Source organism: Chiloscyllium plagiosum, chromosome 2 (assembly GCF_004010195.1).
Source record: "Chiloscyllium plagiosum isolate BGI_BamShark_2017 chromosome 2, ASM401019v2, whole genome shotgun sequence".
In the NCBI taxonomy this organism is placed as follows: domain Eukaryota; kingdom Metazoa; phylum Chordata; class Chondrichthyes; order Orectolobiformes; family Hemiscylliidae; genus Chiloscyllium; species Chiloscyllium plagiosum.
The window spans coordinates 39,804,157-39,819,430 of NC_057711.1; the positions used below are offsets into that span (position 1 = coordinate 39,804,157).

The 15,274-nt window shown below is 41.0% G+C and overlaps 1 protein-coding gene and 1 long non-coding RNA gene across 7 annotated transcripts in view; one reads left to right on the top strand and one right to left on the bottom strand.

Annotated features, from left to right (window-relative positions):
- Positions 1–4,397, top strand: part of LOC122559084 — a 77,066-nt gene extending 72,669 nt beyond the window's left edge. The window contains exon 8 of the long non-coding RNA XR_006314340.1: positions 4,310–4,397. This is a non-coding gene — a long non-coding RNA (uncharacterized LOC122559084). The remainder of the gene's footprint in view (positions 1–4,309) is intronic.
- LOC122559054 (xanthine dehydrogenase-like) overlaps positions 1–15,274 on the bottom strand; it is a 360,223-nt gene that overhangs the window by 228,695 nt on the left and 116,254 nt on the right. For 5 of the 6 annotated variants that reach the window (XM_043708275.1, XM_043708265.1, XM_043708304.1 and 2 more), the window contains 6 exons: positions 12,963–13,140; positions 9,925–10,028; positions 8,956–9,117; positions 5,716–5,859; positions 2,646–2,769; positions 572–801 (listed from right to left, as the gene is read on the bottom strand). The exons of the other annotated variant lie outside the window; for it this stretch is intronic. In XM_043708275.1, coding sequence (XP_043564210.1) covers positions 572–801; positions 2,646–2,769; positions 5,716–5,859; positions 8,956–9,117; positions 9,925–10,028; positions 12,963–13,140 — 942 coding nt within the window. The remainder of the gene's footprint in view (positions 1–571; positions 802–2,645; positions 2,770–5,715; positions 5,860–8,955; positions 9,118–9,924; positions 10,029–12,962; positions 13,141–15,274) is intronic. 6 annotated transcript variants of the gene reach the window in all.

The window sequence follows — 15,274 nt, forward strand, 5'->3', positions numbered from 1 at the left end:
AGTGCTAACCACTGTGCCACCATGCCGCCCTGATATAGATAGGGATGTGTCCTCAACTCCACTTCCATAAGTCGATGACCAGCTCCATTGCTTTGCTGATGTTGAGGGAGAGATTATTGTTTTTACACCATGCCACTAAGCTCTCTCTCTTTCCTGTATTCTGTCTCATCATTGTTTGAAATCCAAACCACTATGTCATAAGCAAATTTGGCATAAGTCATGAGTGGATTTTGAAGGAATGTGGTAGCACAGAGGGTGGTGAGGAGATCACTAACGCGTTGCCTGGACTGGAGAGTTTTAGTTTTGAAAGAAGATTGGATAGATGGGTTGTTTTCCTCAGAGCAGAGAAAATTAAGAGGGGTGTGCATGAGAAGTATAAAATTATGAGCAGACAGGAAGGAACTCTTCCCCTTGATGGAGGGATCAATGATCACTGGGACACAGGGTTTAAGGGAAGGTGCAGAATACTTAGGAGGTAGGAGGAAAGACATTTTCACCCATAGGGCAATTCTTACTGTCATAAATATTTAAACAGTTATTTTAGTGTCAATAAGTAGTTTTTTTTTTTTACCTGTGTTTCCATGTGGAAATGGTACTGTTCACCTGCTCTAACTTCCCCTTCAATTTTGCAAGGAGATTCTGAAATAGCATCTTCAGGGTGTCCAACAAGCAATCCCTTTCCAGGTGATGGGTAAAAGGATTTTTTCTCAATAGCTTCATCAAGGGTCACTATTGGAGGCTGTTGATCTTGGTAGGTGACCTTCACTACTTCTACCATCTCCAGAGCATGATGTTGTGAATCTTAATATGAAAATGGACATGATTAAACCCATATGTATCTCGGTAGCTGGTGAAGCAGTACTGAAGATCAACACCTTTTTTACGTAGTTAAAAAATTCTCAAACTTCTAATTCAAACTTCTAATTCATAACACTACGGGCTAAATTGCCCGTAGTGTTAGGTAAGGGGTAAATGTAGGGGTATGGGTGGGTTTCGCTTCGGCGGGTCGGTGTGGACTTGTTGGGCCGAAGGGCCTGTTTCCACATGTAATGTAATCTAATCTAATCTAAAAAAAAAATCTAATAGTTTGGATAGCAATGTTAAAACAATTATTGTAGCTATGATTTTATAACCGTCTTGAATGGTACATAACTTCTAAATACAATTATGGTCTGCTATCATTCATGGGTATTGAAAAAGGAAATCAGCAAATGATATTAATTATCATTTGAAAAACTCATTGAACTGAGGTATCCTTTTGGCCTTTCAACACATTACAGATCTATACAACATCATTAAAATAGTGAAATCCCAAAGTACTTCTGGTATGAAATAGTAAGTAAATAATGAGAGATTTAAAGAGTAGTTGGAAAGATTGGTTTTGAGGAAACATTTGAAGATCTAGAAATGTGGAGAAGTTTAAAGGAAAGCATTCACGAGAATAAAACCAACATAGCTAAAAGCTTTTTCCAAATTTCACTGGGTGAAAATTATCCTTTTGGAAAGCTCTAGCTCAGAACCACTATAGAATTTAGTGAGGACTGCACAAACATATTGATCAAATGCTTCAGGTTAGTTTTCAGCCTTAAGAGACTGACAAATGCATCTCGACATTTTAAACCCTGCACTCAGTGATTCCGTGCTGTTTACAGTCACAGAATACTTCCCCTTTGAAAGAAACCTGGCTGAGGGCAGTCGGAGCAGTGACAACAGCAGCAACAGAGTGAAGGAGAGTGAACATGGGAGTGAACAGCAGCAGCACGGAGTTGAACCTAGGAGCCAAGTACTGGCAAATGGGACTAGATTAGGTTAGGATATCTGGTTGGCATGGAGGAGTTGGACTGAAGGGTCTGTTTCTGTGCTGTACACCTCTATGATTCTATGACTAGGGGACATAGGAAAAAGGGGGCCAAGTCTAAAGAGATGTGAGAGGCATATTTTTTTTCAAAGTTTGTGCGAAGATTTGTAGCTCGGGTGCTCGTTGTTGTGGTTCTGTTCGCCGAGCTGGAAGTTTTTGTTGCAAACGTTTCGTCCCCTGGCTAGGCGACATCATCAGTGCTTGGGAGCCTCCTGCGAAGCGCTTCGCAGGAGGCTCCCAAGCACTGATGATGTCGCCTAGCCAGGGGACGAAACGTTTGCAACAAAAACTTCCAGCTCGGCGAACAGAACCACAACGGCATGTTTTTTTTTTACACAGAGGGTGGTAAGTGCCTGGAATGTGCTGCCAGAGGTGGTGGTAGAGGCAGATGCAATTACAACATTTAAGAGTCATCTTGACAGATTTGTGAATCAGCAGGGAATAAAGGAATACAAACCACATCGAGGCATCCTGTATTGTTGTAAAATCCCATCTGGCTCATCAATGTTCTTTACAAAGGAAGCTGCCTCTTCACGTGGTCTGGCCTACATGTGACTCCAGATCTACAACAATATGATTGGCTCTTAACTGCTTTCTGAAGTGGCCTAGAGAGACACTCAAATCAAGATCAATTTGTGATGGGCAACAAATACCCCTTAAAAATGTGTTGCTGGAAAAGCGCAGCAGGTCAGGCAGCAACAAAGGAGAAGGAGAATTGACGTTTCGGTCATAAGCCCTTCTTCAGGATACCCCTTGCCATGAAAGAAACAAAAAAAAATTGCATTACCTGCAAGACACAGCGCGATTGGCTGCCCAGCATACAGAACAGGACCACTGCTCAGAATCTCTTCAGCCTCATAGGGTGGAGGCATAAATGTATTGCATCCAGGTATATCGCTTGCTTTAAGCACCTTTAATAGAGACAGAAGAGATTAATTAATTCAAAGATTAATATTTTGGTGATTGTTTTTGCTGATGAGGGTAATTCCCATGAATGGAGTATTTTTCTTGCCCTTTATTGCAATCATAGATTCTCAAGCTTGGTTTTGCATGTCACTGAAAGACAAAGTTCCCTCGAAAATTGCCCAGCAATCTTCCATTACTTTGACATAAATCTTATTCTAAGCATTGCCTTCAACATTGAAGGGGATGGAAAGGGAGAGACTTTCATTCCCTGTTGCTATCAAATCATATTTCTTTTTAGTTCTGTCTTACTGCTCAAAAACTGTCTCCAGAAAAATAGTTTCTTTAAGGATTCTGACGTCATTTTTATTTTCAAACCAGATGATCTGCAGGCAATCTTTATTCCAAAATGTAGCTACTAATAAACTGTTAATCAACTAAAGATACAGATCTGAGTTTCATAATGATGCTAATTACAGCCCAGACGGATCCTAGTTTACTGATAGTTTCATGACCTTAGCTAAACTTGGTCAGGTGATCACAGCTGCCATCTTAGGTCAGCCACTGTTATTTTTAAAAGTAATTTTTAGTCTCTGAAAGATCCTGATTATGACAATAAGATGATGAATGTTGAACATTGGTAGTCCATATTTACCATTATGCGAAGCATGTGTTATTAAGTTTCCTGCTGGTCCAGCTTTTAATGATATAAACATTGGAAACACAGAGGGAATTTTTAGATTCATTGGATTTACTCCAGTGTCTCTGACACTAGAAGTAGAGCTGCTGTAGTGTAGAGATGAATTTTCCCTTTAACTGGAATAGGAATGTTTTGCTAAACTCTGGAACTTACTAACTGGAATTTAAGTGTTTTAAGTGTCGGTGAATATCTTAAATAGTTCCTTGTGACATCAAGTAAAATTTGGCTTCTCTATTAGAAACAAGGTGATACTTTATTTTGGTAGAGCTGTCAATGTTGTAATTGATTATATTGAATATATTGTCCCATATAATCTTCTACATCCAAACTCAGGAGTACATCTCCACACACTATTCAGTGAAGAGGTACATTTTTGACAAAACTTGGAATATCCGAAACAAAAAAAAAACCCAAGAGAACTGCAGATTCTAGAAATTAAAATCAAATATAGAAATTGTTGGAGAAAGCTCAGTATGTCTGACAGCATCTGTGGAGAGAAATCAGAGTTAACATTTCGGGTCAAGTGACCCTTCCTCAGAAGATTATGAGGAAGGGTCACTCAACCAAAATGGTAACTCTGATTTCTCTCCACAGATGCTGTCAGACCTGCTGAGCTTTTATAGCAATTTCTGTTTTTGTTTTGACTGACAGCATCTTTCAGTTTTTAGTTGATATTATGTAACTGCTTGGGTTGTTTCATACAAATTAAAATTGCGAAGTGTAATGAAGAAAGGCAAAGAATATAACAATGCTTTGATAACCACCCCATCATTCTCCATGGAAACAATAAAGTGATAGAGCAAATTGCAATAGTGACATCAATACTCACTCACCAATGTTCATTTCAGACTCTCACAGAACCACACTGTTTTGGACTTCATCGTAACTTTGATCCAGATATGGATACAAGAACTGAATGCCAGAAGCAAAGTACAGTATCTGACCAAACATTGTACCAAGAAGTTCTACAGTTGCCTAAATTTCCACTTGACAGCTCTTCAAACTGGAATGGTTGACAAACTAATTTGTGTACTGGGGCACAGAAAACTGAAGTTAACAAGCACCACAGGAGCAATCTCTGCTGTGATGAACCTCAGGAAAGAAAATGCAAAACAATATTGAAGACCTTCTGTTTAAGCCCCAGGTCATCATCGTACAAGTTTCTCAGACCTTTAGTCCAATCAGCTTCATCTACTTTAACAATTAAATTCTTTCAAATTTAAGGTCAAGACTGGGGTAGGAGCTTCTACAATGCCCAGCTCCAACTACAAAATTCTCAAATATACAGCAGGCCATTCCAACCTTGTCAGTTAACATCTGCCTCTCAAAAGCCTGAAGTGATGACAATCTCTGACAAGAAAATGTACATCTCTCCCTGATCATCCACGGCAATGCCAATGCAAATGGGTCCACCATCAACAGTAGGAGATCACTGATGATCAGAAACTGAAAAGGATGAGCCAGAGTGCATTAGAAAACAGTTCTCTGTAAAGTGTGGCTCACTTCCTGATGTCAGAAAGTCTCTTAACCATCTTCAAGGCTGAACATGAAAGTCCAACACAATACTCAGCATTCAACTGGAATTACTAACACCTGAAGGTGAACAATATTCAGGACACTGGTGCTTAACAGACTGTCAGCCTTGTCAGAGGGCCACCAGAAAAACACAGCTGCAATATATGCAAGTCACAGGATGCACTACAACTCTTCACAATTTGACAGTCCCTCCCAGTGCAACTTGAACCTCCAAGAGGGGTAAGGGCAGCCACAAGCTTCCTTCCAGGATTTATACCATCATTCCTTCAAAGCCCTTAGTTCTAATTCCCCACTTAGCATTGCTGCGGATGCATCATTGGCTCAGACACTGTATTAGCTCAAGGAGCAGGTTTACCCGCATCTCACAGGGCAACTCAGAGTGGGCAATAAACCCAGCCTTCTCAGTTTCACTCACACCCCGAGAACAATTTTGCAACAAAAACCTCTTTACTCGCACATGAATCTTAGTCTTATAGATCGGGTAAAGTTTTTAAAAACTCCTGAAAAAAAGGAACATGACCAAAGCAACACAAAACAATCTCACTTCAGAGGAGCTAGCTAACCTTCTGTGTCAGTGCAGCATTTTTTGTTTGATTTCAGGCTCACAGCATTTGCAGTTTTCCTTATTTTTGTTTTATAAAGTTAACATGTTATATTTAAGATGACTGTATTAAGACGAGTTAAACAATGTGCTTTGTGGATAGATTTAATTACTTACTGCAGCAGCACCAGGCACACTCATAGCTGCCGTACTGTCAATGTTGCTGATAGTTGCACTTCCCTCTGTGCTCAGCACGAACATTGCAAATAACTCATTCGGAAGAGGCAGCAGGTCGTTGATAAACTCAGCTTCACCGGATGTCTAGACACAAACAAAGGAAATAGATGATTAAAATTACTCCAGCTTTCAAAGGACTATGACAATTCACCAGACAGATCTAGCAAAGAACACAAAAGAAATCCCAGGATCTGCCTTATTTACCATCCTTTTTAAGCAATCCTGAATTAGCATATGTCTAAATGCAGCAAAACCTGAATAATATCCAAGCTTGAGCTGGCAAGTGGCAAGTAACATATTCACCACACAAGAGCTAGATAATGACCATCTGCAACAAGAGAGAATCTAAGCACCAGCCTTTTACATTCAACAGAACTACCATTGCTGAATCATCCATTATCAACATCCTTGGACTTACCATTGACCAGAAACTCAAATGGATTCACCACATAGACAGAGTGGTTACAAGAGCAGGTCAAAGGCTAGGAATACCAAGGCGAGTAACTCACCTCCTGATTCCCCAAAAGCCTCTTCCCCCAGGAGTGTGATGGAATACTCCCCACTTGGCTAGATGACTGCAGCTCCAATTACACTCAAGAAGCTTGACACCATCAAGGACAGTGCGACTTGATTGTCATTACATCCACAAACATCCACTTCCCCCATCACTGATATACACAAGCAGCAGAGTGTATCATTTATAAGGTGCACTGCAGGAATTTGCCAAGGCTCCTTCGACAGCACTTTTGACACCCACAACTACTACTATCTAGAAGCACAAGGGCAGCAGATACATGGAACACACCATCTGTAGGTCCCCCTCCAAACCATTCATTATACTGTGCAAGTAATATATCACTATTCCTGGAGTGTTGCTGGGTAAAGATCCTGGAACGCCATTCTTAACATCATTGTGCTGTATACATTGTAAAAGGCAGTTTGTCACCACCTGCTCAAGGGAAACTAGGGATGGACAATAGACACTGGGTCAGCAAAGCCCAAGGATGAATATAAAAAAGCAAGAAAACATTTCTAAGGGCTTGCTTATGAGATGGTACCCAGCACACGGTGATGCTGCAGGAGTTAGAGTCCTCCAATAGCTAAAAGGAGTAAGGGCCATTGTGTACAAGAATCTGCTTCCTCCAGATATTATTGATGTTCTTGCCAATGATGGTTAATTTTAGTGTTTTAAGGTAATTGATGTGCTATGCTTTCACTGGCAAGTTGGGATATACCATATATTCTAATGCCTAAGGTAGGATAAAGATAGAAATTATTGCAGAAAAGTTGTGGAATAAAACATTTTTCTAAAATAGTGAGAGGAAATTTATTTAACACATCCTACTTTAGGTTTATACTCTAATATACCTAAATATAACCACACATTATTCTTAGTCTGATATATTTGGTAAAGTTTTTTAAAATTCCTCAAAAAAGGGAACACGACCAAAGCAACACAAAACAATCTCATTTCAGATGAGCTAGCTGCCCTGCTACGTCAATGAAGCTTTTTTGTCAGTTTACCATATTTAGGCAGATGTTGGGGTGACTGAGAAATAAATTAGATCAAAAGTTGGACAGCCCTCAGTTACTGAAATGTTTTTTAAAGAAAATACCTATGATTGTGTCTGATACAAGCTTCCTTCCAGGATTTATACCATCATTCCTTCAAAGCCCTTAGTTCCAATTCCCCACTTAGCATTGCTGCAGATGCACCATTGGCTCAGGCACCGTATTAGCTCAAGGAGCAGGTTTACCCGCATCTCACAGGGCAACTCAGAGTGGGCAATAAACCCAGCCTTCTCAGTTTCACTCACACCCCGAGAACAATTTTGAAAAACAAAACCTCTTTACTCGCACATGAATCTTAGTCTTATAAAGTTTTTAAAAACTCCTCAAAAAAGGGAACACGACCAAAGCAACACAAAACAATCTCACTTCAGTGGAGCTAGCTAACCTTCTGTGTCAGTGCAGCATTTCTTGTTTGGTTTCAGGCTCTCAGCATTGGCAGTTTTCCTTGTTTGCAGTTTGCAGTAAATAAGTTGTCTGATTGTGTCTGGGCTTGTATACCCTTGAGTTTAGAAGGCTGAGAGGGGATCTGATCGAGACATATAAGATTATTGGACACTCTGGAGGCAGGAAGCATGTTTCCGCTGATGGGTGAGTCCCGAACCAGAGGACACTGTTTAAAAATAAAGGGTAGGCCATTTAGAATAGAGTTGAGGAGAAACTTCTTCACCCAGAGAGTGGTGGGTGTATGGAATGCTTTGCCCCAGAAGACTGCGGAGGACAAGTCTCTGGATACTTTCAAGAAAGAGTTGGATAGAGCTCTCAAGGATAGTGGAATCAAGGGTCATGGGGATAAGGCAGGAACAGGATACTGATTGAGAATGATCAGCCATGATCATAATGAATGGTGGTGCTGGCTCGAAGGGCAGAATGGCCTACTCCTGCACCTATTGTCTACATGACGGATCCATATTTGTGCACCTAATCCACAAACAATGCTTGGATCTGCTTCTTAACATGTTCCAAGCTTTTTAAAAAGAATTCTCCACCTTAAACTATAGAAGCTTGGGAAAATAATCTTGCCCGAATGATGTGCTAGCTTTAAAAAAAAGAAATTCCAAATTAGCTACCTTGGAAGGTCTTTATAATTTAGCAACATGTCCATTCCTGATATACTCTCCAGTATTTCTATTTTTAACAAAACATAAAGCTCAAAGGGTGACTTTTTGTTCTGCCTGCTGTAAAGCCCCAGAAGCTGCATAATAATTCAATTCTGCATTGTCTCATCCAACACCACTGTGTGGTAATAAAGTATTCTTATCCTGATCACTGTTGTGACACAATCAGATTTATTTTGTCTCAAAAACCAATCGGTACCATTGGCACTTTGCAAGAATTTATCACTTGCAGTGCGGTTAGGTAACATGATGGGATTTTGGTGCCTCTACACATGTAGTGGACAGAAACTGTCACTTTTTTTTAAGTAGATAATGGAATGGCATTGCAACCTCTTGGGAGTTTGAAAATCACCAAAAGCAAGATCAGGATACTTTATTCAGACCACTTGGGTTTACTCTAGTGTACAAAATCAATCTATTTTTACTGGAGAATAGATCTACATGCCAATGTACAACATGCATAAATCAAACTGAAGACAAAATGAAATCCTACCTGCTTGTAGGCACTTAATTTTGGCATAGGCTTTGTCAAAGGATATTCCTCTGGTTTGCTGCTGAACGTTTGTTTTCCCGTGGATACAGGACGTTCCAAAGAACATGTAGCACTCCGGTTGCAAGGTGAAACAACACCTTCGCTCAACAGAGAGAGGAAAAACTGAAAAACGTTTAGAGTGGATTTATTAATCCGTAAACAAAAACAATAAGCTCACAATGCAGTAACACTTTTCAATTTTTAGGGATAAATTGGTTTAGGCCAGTAGGATTAAAAGGCCACAGAATTGTTCAGATTCTCTTTGGAGACTCCTATTTCCTCATCTCACTGCCACTTATATTTAGTTTGCCAATAAAAATTCTTCACAATATTTTCCAAGTCAATGAAAAATAAAAACTAAGTGCAATGAAAGATCAGCTTCCGGTTTGCTATGCACCCATTTCCTGTGGCTGATGCAAACCAATTACACCAATATAACATTTGAAATTAACCTGGTAAAAACTGATCAGTAATCTGGAATAAATAAGAACATAATCAAGAAATCATTGGGTATGGTACAGTGTAGTGGATTACTACATTGGCCTTTCACCCCTACAGCTAGACTTGAATACCACTCAACCTGAACCTGGATAGATGAGTGGAGGAGATGTATCCCCTAATGAAACACATGTTTAATTGTGTGTCATTACAGGTCTCATTACATAGCAATTAGTATTGAAAATGTTGCTTAAGCGTCCATTCTCTAATTTCTGCTATGGCTTCATCATTATCAAAATCATTGCTGAACTTGCCAAAGACCAGAAACAAATCTGAATTTCTCTAGTTTGCAGCACCAGTGTTGTGCTCTGTGGTGCATTTATAAAATGAAATACTAATCTTTCCCTGCCATCTCAGTTGCTCCTCTTCGTATAATATTAGATTGCAGAACTGTACTGAATACATCTTAAAATACTTTTAAGAGTTGCTCACCTTATAGAAAAGCCCAAGTGCCAGTGATTTTCTGTACTCAGCGCTTGCAAGTAATGGATTATCTTCATCAGGAATTATCTCCTTGTCAAGTGTTGTCAGGGCACCTGCAACCATCACTTTTAATCATTTATCCCCAATGGAAAGAGCTTTGCATTCTACCTTGATCTCAAATGCTATACAATTATTAATACCACATCAACGTATAAATTAGAAATTGAGAAACAATACTAATCAACTTCTTGTCTTCTGAAATGAGAGAAGGAGAAGGAAAAGAGGACGGAGCCGAGAGAGGGGAAGAGGAGAAGGCAGCTTAGACAGTGATGTCGAGTTCAGCCTTGAATACGCTTAATGACTCACCTTCATTAGCCCTTTGTGGCAAAGAATTCCACAGATTCACTACTATCTGAGAGAATCAAATCCTTCTCATCTCTGTCTTAAATGAGCAACTCCTTATTCTAAGATCATAGAATCCCAAAAGTACAGATAAAACTCATATGGCCCATTGAGACTGTTCCAAACTTCCAAAGAGCTGTGGTCTGACCAGTACCTTGCATGATTTTAACAAAATCTGTTACTTTTGTACTCCACTCTCTTTGAAATAAGACTGATGTTTCACACGCCTTCTCTACCACCTGCTGAACTTGGAGGCTAGCTTTTTGTGATTCATGCACAAGGACTCCTAAATCCCTTTGTTCTGTAGCTTTCTGCAGTCTTTCTCCATTCAAATAATATTCAGCTCTTCTATTAGATTAGATTAGATTAGATTACTTACAGTGTGGAAACAGGCCCTTCGACCCAACAAGTCCACACTGACCCTCTGAAGAGCAACCCACCTATACCCATTCCCCTATATTTATCCCTTCTCCTAATACTATGGGCAATTTAGCATGGCCAATTCACCTAGCCTGCACATTTTTGGATTGTGGGAAGAAACCGGAGCACCTGGAGGAAACCTACGCAGACGCGGGGAGAATATGCAAACTCCACACAGACAGTTGCCTGAGGCGGGAATTGAACCCGGGTCTGTTGCTGTGAGGCAGCAGTGCTAACCACTGAGCCGCCGTGCCGCCCATCTTTTGTCAAAGTACATAACTTCATATTTTCTCACATTATATTCTATCGGTCACATTTTGTCCATTCCCTCAAGCAGTCGATATCCCTCTGTAGACTTCTTGTGTCAGATTCACCTGTTTTTGTGTCATCTGTAAACTCCGACAGTACATTCACTTTCATATGTATTGTAAATAATTGTGGCCCCAGCAGTGATTCCTGTGCACTTCAATAATTACAAGTTGCCATCCTGAAAATGCCTAGGCAAAGTGAGGACTGCAGATGCTGGAGATCACAGTCAACATTACAATGGGTTTAATTGTAAGCACACTAGCTTTCGGAGCGTCGCTCCCTCATCAGGTGATAGTGGAGGGCTCAATCCTAACACACAGAATTTATAGCAAAAATTTACAGTGTGATGTAACTGAAATTATACATTGAAAAATTGATTGTCTGTTAAGCCTTTCATCTGTTAGAATACAGTGATAGTTTCACTTCTTGCATGTGTAAATCACAAAACCTTTTTTTATAAAGTTGCATTCTCGGATTGGCTGTTAACAATGGTGATAACCACCCCGTAGCCCAACACTTTAACTCCTCTTCCCACTCCACCAAGGACATGCAGGTCCTTGGACTCCTCCATCGCCAGACCATGGCAACACAACGGTTGGAGGAAGAGCATCTCATCTTCTGCCTGGGAACCCTCCAACCACAAGGGATGAACTCAGATTTCTCCAGTTTCCTCATTTCCCCTCCCCGCACCCTGTCTCAGTCAAATCCCTCGAACTCAGCACCGCCATCCTAACCTGCAATCTTCTTCCTGACCTCTCACACCCCACCCCCACTCCGGCCTATCACCCTCCTTCCACCTATCGCATTTCCAACGCCTCTCCCCCAAGTCCCTCCTCCCTACCTTTTATCTTTCCTCATTCCTGAAGAAGGGCTTATGCCCGAAACGTCGATTCTCCTGTTCCTTGTGCCATGGGGTTGAAGGATCCCGAGGTGGCAGATGAGGCATTCTTCCTTCAGGTGTCGGGTGGTAAGGGAGTGATGATGGAGAAGGCCCAGGACCTGCATGTCCTCGGCAGAGTGGGAGGGGGGAGTTGAAATGTTCAGCCATGGGACGGTGGGGTTGAACAGTGCAGGTGTCCCAGAAATGTTCTCTGAAGCGCTCTGTGAGTAGGTGACCAGTCTCCCCAGTGTAGAGGAGACTGCATCGGGAGCAACAGATACAGTAAATGCAGTAAATGACATGTGTGGAAGTGCAGGTGAAGCTTTGATGGATGTGGAAGGCTCCTTTGGGGCCTTGGTGCTGCCCGACCTGCTGTGCTTTTCCAGCACCACTCTAATCCTGAAAATGCCCCCTTATCCCAACTCTCTGCCTTATATTGGGCAGAAAATCATCTATCTATTTTTATACAACCTCCAACAAGTAACCTAACTTCTGGTACCTTACCAAATGCCTCTGAAAAATCCAAATTTATCACATCTACTGCTTCCCCTTTATCTATCTGATTGTCACCTCCTCAAAGGATTTTAATAAACTTGTCGTGCATAAATCTCCCTTCATGAAGCCTTGCTAATCCTGCTTGATTATATTTTGCATGTATTTCTAAATACTCTAGTCTTATATCCTTTATTAATATTTTCCCAGTAACAGATGACAAGCTAACTGGCCTATAGCTACCTGTTTTTGTTTTGTCTCATTCCCTTTTCAAATACAGGTATTACAATGGCAGGTTTCTATTCATCTGGAACTTTTCCGGTCATGAACTACCTGTCTTGGTATCAAAATCTGGGCATAAGTCTTTATTTGTTGTAATGCTTATGAGATTATGAAAACATGCTTTCTCACACAAATTAAAAAGGATACCCACTATTTTACAAGTGTATTTGAGGTGGAGATCAGCCATGCTTACTCAAATACAATGTGGTGCATCTTTGGTTCCTCAGTTCCTGTACACATTTTCACTGACTCATGCACGTACCTTGCAAAGTTGCATTGGCTGTGATGTCTTTGCCTTGGAGATATTTTTCTGTGGCAACAGCATGAATGAAGGTCTCATTGATTCCAGTGTACACCATTGAGATGGATTCGACCAACTGTTTCTTATCCAAAGCCTTTAACTGAACCCGGAACCCTGCACTCACATACGTGTGAGCATTCTGTAGAATAGAAACAGGGAGACAGGAGCAGGAATGTAACAAGTTACTTACATAGAAATAGTTTTGGTATTTTACATATGGACTACCAGAGATTCGCAGCTGACAAAAGAGGCCATCTCTTTTCAATAAAAGCAATATCCAGATAATGTACCTAAACCAGGGTGGTTAGAAGTTAACTCTATTTTCAAAGCAAAAGAAAAAGCTCCTTTATTCAGTGTTTCCTCAACCTAACACAAATCCATTACATCAGTTAATAGGAGCAAATGGCACTACTTTTTAAAAGGAGTGTAATGTTAAGGCTAAGTTTTGAATTCATACTGCCGAATTTTACACTTTTCCGACTAAGTGCAAGTTATGTTGAGCTTTTTGGAGGGTTTTTCATTACAATGCCGAGGGTGTTTTCTCACTGTATCTTACCAAATGCACCTCAGTAATTATCTATCCCACCCTATGGCACCCATGATATCCAATTCCAGACCCATCTGACCACTAACCATTCCCAGAACAACCCAATACTCAGAGGACATATGCTGAAGGATTGGTGTCCCTTCCTTCTGTGCCATCTTAGAGAGGCTGCTATGCACTTAGACAAACGTTGGCAATCAACATTGCATCTCACCGGCAATGTTATGGCACAATGGTCATAAAGCCATGTGGATAACGACACAAAGTTGACATGAATGGCATACCATCACATGTATCACCCCATTCAGCACAATGTATCTGTCCCTAGATACATCCTGTCTGGACACTCACTCTGAGTCCCTGTTACTATTTTCCCAATGTCCAGTGGACAGACACAGCCTGTCATTGTCCAACAGAGGAACACCACATACAACGCAGCATTTTGGCAAGACCAAGCATGAGTTTTTATCGACAGCCAGGAAAATAAATCACAAAGAAAACTAATACAGGCTGCAGTTCACACTCATGATGTGAACCAAATGCCAACATCTTGACCCAAATAGTCCATGACAGTCTTCCGCAGCTATAGAAACTGGGTGTCAATCAGGTCCTGTCTGTTTTGTAAGTAAAATACAGCTAAACTCTATCATCTACGAGGAGAGCTCGTTTTGTCCCAGTGTCCTCATCCTTTACCATGGACGACTGTTTCCATTCCCCCAGTTCCTTAGCATCCAGCACACCAGCGCAGACTCATAGAGGCTACGACGATGGTGTGTTTGGGCCCAGTACAAGACCCAACGGCATCGGCAGTGGCTGTATCGGCGAGGTGAGCCCAAAACGCACTCATGATGGCATAGGGAGTTGAGTTTGGGCCCTCCCATGCACTACGCGGTAGCACTGGTAGTGTCTGCATTGGTAAGGCCTCACAGTGGTGAGGGCATTGGTGGAGGCAAGATGGCGCTGAAGAGTGGCAACTTTCATTCCAACAGCAGTGACTGCATGGCGAAGATGACTCATGCCGAGCCACCAGATCCATGGTGGAGCACTTAATGAGAAGAACCATAAAGCTAAACACTTCTTCTTTATTTCTTTATGTTTTTATATTCTTATGTTTTGGTTTATTTTTCTGTGCTTTATGATGGGACCAGAGAGTGACAACACTCTACAACATTTTTCACTGTATGTTGTAACAAAATACATATGGCAATAAATAAATCAAACTGAATCCAATGCAATCTCCTTAGTGTCAGCACTGATTGTGCAGAGTGCAGCATGCCAAGATGGCATGGCACACTATGAATTAAACTGAAGCCCCCACCCACAAGTAGCTTTGATCGTCCACAAGTGATGGGGCATTTTGCTAAGTATTCACCCTCTCTTAAGTTATTGTCATTAATTTCTCCATTGCTGAGATAACAGGATTATTTAGGCTAGAATGAAAGGCAACCTTATTGAAACATGTACGATACTTAGATTAAAGAAAAGGAGTAAAATGTAAGATTGTTAGGGGGCCTTGACGTGGTAGTTCTGAAAGGTTTCTTCCCCTACTAACAGAATCTGGGACCAGAGGGTTCAATCTCAAAATAGGGAGTTGTCCACTGAGGACTAAGGTGAGGAGGAATTTCTTCTTGGAGAGGGTAGGGAATTGGTGAAATTCTTTCCTACAGAGACAGCGAGATTAAGCAACGTTTGATCTAAGCTACCCAGCTGCTCTGACACTCCGCCGATG